General features: G+C 30.2%; 1 protein-coding gene across 1 annotated transcript in view; it reads right to left on the bottom strand.

Moving 5' to 3' along the window:
- The window catches only part of LOC108692489, a 37,033-nt gene that overhangs the window by 19,224 nt on the left and 10,006 nt on the right, over positions 1-7,803 (bottom strand). The window contains exons 4-7 of the mRNA XM_018200762.1: positions 7,454-7,615; positions 6,550-6,821; positions 5,916-6,113; positions 4,450-4,908 (exon numbers count right to left, since the gene is read on the bottom strand). Coding sequence (XP_018056251.1) covers positions 4,450-4,908; positions 5,916-6,113; positions 6,550-6,821; positions 7,454-7,615 — 1,091 coding nt within the window. The remainder of the gene's footprint in view (positions 1-4,449; positions 4,909-5,915; positions 6,114-6,549; positions 6,822-7,453; positions 7,616-7,803) is intronic.

Raw genomic sequence — 7,803 nt, 5'->3', positions numbered from 1 at the left:
ATATACATACATATACATACATATACATATATACTACATACATACAAATCAAACACTTTATATTATTTCACTTTTCAATGACAAAAATTTTGAATACAAGTTATAATTCAGTTCAAGTCTCTTATTTCTTGTAATTAGTCTCTCTTTCTCTCACTCTTCACCTCAAGTGTAAATTGAAAATCAATCATAATAAACGATATAAATCAGTTTTAATATCACATATGAAACGGTATTTCTAGTCTCTTCTTGCTGAAGAATTTCTTATTCATCTATATACGTATGCATACGTAGATAAATAAAAAATTCGTTTGCAAAAAACGAACACCGCTTTATAACTCGAAATTAATCATATAATTAATTTTACGTAATTTTCCGAGACACAATTATGAATTGCGACCAATACATTTCATAAATAATTATAATTATTTAAAATTAAATAATTTTCCAATAAATGTATAAGAATTAAATATAAATCTATGAAATACTTATAAACTAGCTTTTATAACAATTATTATTAATAACATTTATATTATACATTTAGCGTAACGTAATATATTATGAAATGCACATTGCTCAAATCCTTTTGCCAAAATCGATAAAAACATTTCCTCGAGATTATATTCTCACTCTGCCATTTTTTTTTAATTTCGTAGATTTTGTAGAGGTATGTCCTGCTTCTACACTAAATATACAAGATAATATCAGAAGTATCAAAGATTGCTCGCAAAATTACGACAGGTTGATAGGAATTATATTGGACGCGCATTATCTTTTGCTTCTTGTCACTTCGTTTTATTTAATGCCTTCCCACCCTCTCCCTCTATTTTTTTTTTAAAGAGCATCCTCCTTTGAACTATCAGTTAAGATTGGCATAATTTCACAGAATTTCAATTTTAATATAGTTATTAAATAGATTTTTCTACCTGTCATTCTATTATTGTATTATAGTATTATTTTTATTTTTTTCGTTTTGAGATTAATATTAATGGATCTCTCACTATCAATTTTATTATAAATATTAATATTATTGATAGATAAAAATTGTTGCAATAATTCTTCAAATTCTTTTGACTTTCTGGAAGAAAAAAAACATGAATCCTTGAAGCATTTATGTTCTAATATTTCATTACATTATTATTTTTGTGCTTTTATATCATTTATTATTAATAAAAGTATAATTATATTATTAAAAATTGTGCAAAAAACAGTATTATTTTATATAGAGATTAAAAGATGAAAATTCAAGTTTATTTTTCTACACAGCCTCAGCATAGGAAAACGATCCTTACATTTAACACCTAATATAAGGTCAATTTTCTTGTGTAACTACAACGCAAGAAGATGATTCTTGTGTTTCGGATACACTTGATGTAAAAATCTTTTTTCCCTACCTACGAGCATGAAAAGTCAACTCTATAAGATTATAGGGAGTTACAACCCGCTGATTGGGAGCGAGTTCTCGAGTATGCAATGACTTCCTCTTACTTTTCTCGGCGGTGGTTGCATGCTGAAGCGAGTTTTTCCCGCAGCGCCGGGGGTAGAGGAGGAGGAGGGGCAGTTTTGCTCTTACTTGCCCTCGCTCACTCGCGACTCACCCTCTATGCGCACACACCCCACGCACCCTCGTCGTGCACCTCTCGCGTGTCCGTACGCTACTGATCTCCTGCCCTCCTGAGGCCGTCGCCGGGGGTAGTACGTCTCTTATTGATCGTCCAACGTTCTAATAGCGCCTGCGCCTTCCCCGGGTCGGCGAACGACTTCCTTTTTGACGACCTACTAAGCCTCGAAAAGAGAGATGAGAAGAGCAGATAAGGAAAAGGGATTGATTGGAAGTCCTTATGATGATTTTAATCACTATATATAATTAGTCATTTGATATTAAAAATTGATTTTATTAACTGTACTGAAATATACTTTGCAAAGTAATGGTGAAAGATACACTCTATTTGTATAGAGATAGGGATGAAAGCTCCATCTAGAATGTTGCGTCTATGTGTGTATCAATATTTTACAATATCTTTTTTTATGTATAACGTGTTTTTAACTTTTTTTTTAAAACATGAACATTGTCAAATTAAGAGTTAAAGTTAAATATAAAATTATAAAAAGCAATCCATATTATATATTTTACGTTCAAACAATCTTAAGAACTTATATAAAGATAGATTAAACATCTTAAAATAAATTTGTAGAACCATGTAATTATAAGCCCAATATTATGCTTATCTATAAGTTTGTTTTTAAATTCCTTATATATTTCTGATGAATTTTCTATTTTAGAGAATATTTTAATAATATAGAACTCTTAATTGTAATATATAAAATTGTAATATATAAAAGAAAAATTAATTTTAAGAGCTAAAAAGGGCAAAAATTTATTTATTGAGAAAAATCACGTAAACTTTATTGATTATAATAGTATAAAAGGGAAAGACCGATGGTAGTAAAAGATGCGATAATAACATCGATCATATTTGCAATTATACACATAATACAAAAAAATCTATATACATTGAAACTTCGTAATAGCGAACTTTGAAATAGCGCACAACATCCTTTCCATACGTACTAAATGTACGTAAATAACAAGTGAGATAGCGGTAAAATCGGTCCCCAATACAGTCTCGAATTTCGTGAGTTAGAAGTTAAGCGGGGACAGTTTTGTTATTACGTTCAGAATCCAAACCACGCGCTATTATAAAGTTCCCGGACTGCAGCAATAAAAAAAACACAAATCTTAGATAACAAAATGTTAATATTTTTCAATAAATTCTATTTTATAAATTTATTTTAAGATGTTTAAAGTTCTCTATAACATCAATATCACATATCTTTGTTACAAAGCTTCAAAACATTTTTTAAAGTCTGTAACTTGGAACACTGTTTAGAACATTCTTCTGAACATCTTTAATGTTTTGAAAATGTTTATCTTTCATGATGTTTTCAAGTTTTGGAAACAGTATAAAATCCGAAAGTTAGACGAATAGATGATTAATCTCAACAACGCTTTTCTTAGCCAAAAAAGTTACATGACAATATCCCTGCATCCAAACCAATATCAACAATTTTAGCCAAGAAAAAGATTGTTAAGATTAGATCATCTTATTAAGGATTCCGGATCTGTCTTTTTCGGATTTCACGCTGTTCTCAAAATTCAAAAACATCATGAAAGGAAAATATTTTAAAAACATCGAGAATATCAGACAAATGTAACAGGTGCTTTCAGAATAGCATTTCAACTATGCGACTTAAAAAAAAAGTTTTGTATAAAAAATATATAAAGTTTATTGTGTAATACGTAACTACTCTGAAAAATATAAAACAATTTGTACTACTGTTACTACTGTATTTTACTATTGTACTTTTTTACTACTACTTTGGGAACTTTATTGTCAGACCGTGTGTATATGTGCGCATACGCACATACACACACGCGCGCGCGCGCGCATTTTGAAAATTGCCACATACGCAAACACATGCACGCACGCACGTATACACACGCACACACGCACGCACGCACGCACGCACGCACGCACGCACACACACACACACACACACACACACACACACACACACACACACACAAAAATATTTATACAAAATATTTATACAAAAATTGCAAAAAATCGCAAAAAACTATATGCTAGACGAAGAAATTCATGTTCAATCTTAATATAAATATCTTTTTTCTAAAACACAGTACATATCTTGAAGAACAATACAAAGACAAAAGAATTGCATCATTATTAATTAAAAATATTCCTTTTTATACATCTTTTGATTTCTGTAAATTTCTTTAAATAGAATCGTATAGATTCAAAAGAAGAAAAAACCGAAAACAAAACACTGAATCATAAAGACTGAAGTACATGGCGTCATAAGTCTTTTGATACATCTTGTTTCGATCATATAGTTGCACAAATATGTGATATCAAAAACCTAAAAGAATCCATACAATAATAATAGCAAGAATATTAATAGTAAAATACAACAAATGAAATTTTGTCCACAAAATAATACAATAAAAATTTTTTTTTTCTGTGAATCATTTAATATAAATAAATATTTCTTTAGATGGAATCGCATAGATCTATATCATGCGGAAATTACGAGGTAAATAGTAGATTCGCTCCTTTTTTTAAGCTTTGAACTTTCAGGATACGCATCCTAGGAAATTCTCAGGGTATAACATTTTATCATCAGATCCAACTGGATTCCAAAGTCTTCGAAGTCAAATTTGTAATGATTCAAAATCAAATGCACTTCAGTCTTTTATTTAACAATCTAGTACATTCGTGTTCAGAATTCAATTTCCATTCTTCATAATGAATTACAAGATTTTTTTCAAGAATTTTTTTTAAAGATTTTATAAATATATTTTTAAAGTTCGTTTCCAAGATCTTTATTGGGATTTCTAAATCCAATCCGAGCCTATTTTTAATTTTTATGGTAGCTCGTCAGATGGTAATGGGCCCAAGTCTTGATCGCCGGGTCCCATTGGTCCATCCACATCAGCATCCGAACCCATAGGAAGCCCAACCACTTCTGGTTGAGAGACTGCCCCTTCAGCAACCTGAAGAAGCATAGGATTTCCAGCAGCATCCAGAACAGGATCGGCTGTAGCTTCAGCGAGATTTGTCACTGATTTGGACTTAACGCACTGAAAGTCAACGTGACGACTCTTGGCCTCTTCTTTTTCCCAAGACATGTGGATAAAGGGTCGCTGAACATAATTGTATATGACCTCAGCGCGACCACCGGCGCGTTTCTTCACTTTCTCTTTGTAAGTCGGATAACCTTCGATGCCTAAACGGATTTTTTTAAGACCGCGCTCTTTCATTACTTGCTTAGCCACGTCTCGGTTCTCGATATATTTAAAAAAGCGATACATTGCCGTACTATTGACAGCTGAAAATAAAAAAGTACGATATGAAATAACCTATATTTAAAATGTAAAATTTTCAACCTTTAGAAAATGAAAAGAATCAGTGAAAAGTAGTGAATTGAAAAGTAATAAATTTGAATTAATCAAATATAGTAATAAAATTTTTTTAATGTTTATTTATATATTTATAGTAATTATGTCTTTATGATAGTATTTGAAGTTTATTAGTTAGTTGCACACAAATTCCAATTTGCTATATAAACTCCAACACTTCCTAAGTGTGCGAGCGGTTAAATATACGGCACACATTACAGGATTGTATTAATATCGTAAGCTACTTTGAGTATTCATTGTTAAAGAAAACAAGCGGAACTAATGGAGATTATGCATCTTTAAAGACAAAGCTAATCGATTTTGCATTAAACTCAGTGATAATGTGTAAAATTAACGGTTACTATATTTCATAGCTAAAAAAGTTGCATGTATTTTCTTAAAGCTTTTGAAGGTTACTTATAGCAAATTATACGAGCTATATAAAAAATACATACGCAAAAAGAAGATTTAAGAAAATTATTTTAAGTAAATTATACTACACAAAGTATTTACAATATTATAATATTTGGTTTTTAATAAAATAATTTAACAGTACACTTATAAAACACTTCATATTGTTAAATTATTTATATAAAATAATTTAAATAAAATTAAATTGTGAAAGTAACATACTATTCAAATTTAATATTTGTATACAAATTATAATATAAAACAGTCAGTTAAAAATGAAGACACATTCCATGTATTTATTCATTTTTACAATAGAATTCTCAATTTAGCTAGAGATATATATGAACATTTTGAAGCTAGAGATACATAATCTGTGAATATTCCTGATGTGTGTGTGTGTGTGTGTGTGTGTGTGTGTGTGTGTGTGTGTGTGTGCGCGTGCGTGCGTGCGTGTGTGTACGTGCGTGCGCGTGCGTGCGTGCGTGCGTGCGTGCGTGTGTGTGTGTGAAAAATCCGATTTACTTACTTTGAGAATATTCTTCTCCCATTTGAGGTGGATATTCTTCATCCCAATCGACAACATCGTCTTCGAGCAAGACAACAATGTGACATTCGCGATCACCGCGTCGTGCACTGTTCACCATCAATGGCAAAATCAAATCCTCCAAGAATACTTCGAACTGGCAGCGTGCACCTTCATTCGACAATTCGTGTAGCAATCCTCCTGTAACAACAAACTTTTTAATTTTAAAAATTCTTATAAAAAATAAATTCATTTTCTATCAATTTAATATTTTTTTCCATTTATATACATGATTTTCTTCAATTATAATTTATTCAATCTTAAAATGTCCTTAAGATGTTCGACACTCTTGAGACGTCTGATTAATTAAATCATTATTTTATATACAAAAAATATTTGTTATATAATATATTAATTGTTATTTTTATTTATTATTTTTATATTTATACATTCTTTATTGTCATACTTTATATATTAATTGTTTATATATAATAGTAAAAAATATAGTATTTATACACTTATAATAAAAAAAGAATATAAACTTCTTAAAATTTATAAGAAAAGTTATGCAACAAAATTAATAAAGCTATACACACATATACATATATATAAATATTTTTTTGTTCGTAATACTTACTAAGATTTTGACATTTTACAGTGCTAGCATCAAAAGGCACTAGCAAATAGTCGCAAGCTTCTCGTAGTTCTTGAACACTTACAGTCGGGGGACATCGAATTACTCCACCCTTATAATACTCTAGGATAGCGCGGAAAACCATGGCAGAAATGCCATCGGCAACCTCATACTCCCCGCGTTCATTAGGTTGAGCATATTCTACACCTGAACTGAACATACGACCCAACATTGTATTGGGATGCGCTGTGAATAAAGCCGGATCAACAATAAATCTGAAACAAGAAAAGATCAAAATGCAAATAGATTTAAGGGTGCCTTTATATAATTTGCAAATTGTAAAACGTTCGCAAATGCTGACGCAGAATGACAATCACTGCACGCAAAATATACGCAGATGAAAACCAACCGCAATGAAAAAATAAATGCAAATTTTCTGAATCTGCGTTTGCGAATTACGTTTTGTGATTTACGAATTATGCATGGGCTTAATAAAGAGAAGAGAGAATAAATCAATAAATTAAAAGAATAACTATATAATAAATAAATTAGAGTGCAACATATATTTTGACTGCATTCCATTTTCCATTTTCCTTGTTATTCATTAAACGAGGTTAAAATGATATAGCATAGCTTTTTACCAAATGCAGCTTCTTTTCTGAGATATATAATGATAATCATAATTTTTTAGTAATGTAAAAGTAACTTTCTAAAGCTTTTAGCTCACAGAAAGTAATACTATATTATATTACAGCGCGTTAATAAAAATATTAAGATTTAACTGAAATATATACATTTTAATTTTATATTTTTAATTAATTAATATTATACATATATGTGTAATACACATATATTTTAAAGTATATTTTAAAGTATTTTATTAATAATTTATTAATTCTATTATCACCTGGTATTATCAACAATGAGGGTAATTCTTTCATCACTAGCTGGCTGATTGCTAACTCCAGTAATAGATGCTGTCGCCGATCCTCCCGACATTGTGTTGTCTTTGCTACTGTTTTGATTTTGAGTCTGACTCTGTTTGGCCATATTGACGTTTGACCGAATTCTGAGGAAAAAATTAATCTCTCTTAATGAATATATATAGCAATATATTTTTTCAATAGGGTAAGAAACTTTTTGGTAGATACATGATAATGATATTAACACGATTTATAAGACCTACCTTATAAATTACGAAGCCCGGTAGCTTGAGATTTGTAGAGGTCATAAGAAGAAAAGAATATAATTGTTCGA

This window comes from Atta colombica, unplaced genomic scaffold, assembly GCF_001594045.1.
Source record: "Atta colombica isolate Treedump-2 unplaced genomic scaffold, Acol1.0 scaffold73, whole genome shotgun sequence".
Classification (NCBI taxonomy): domain Eukaryota; kingdom Metazoa; phylum Arthropoda; class Insecta; order Hymenoptera; family Formicidae; genus Atta; species Atta colombica.
Note: the sequence above shows the minus strand (reverse complement) of the source record. Positions and strands in the feature narration are given on the sequence as shown.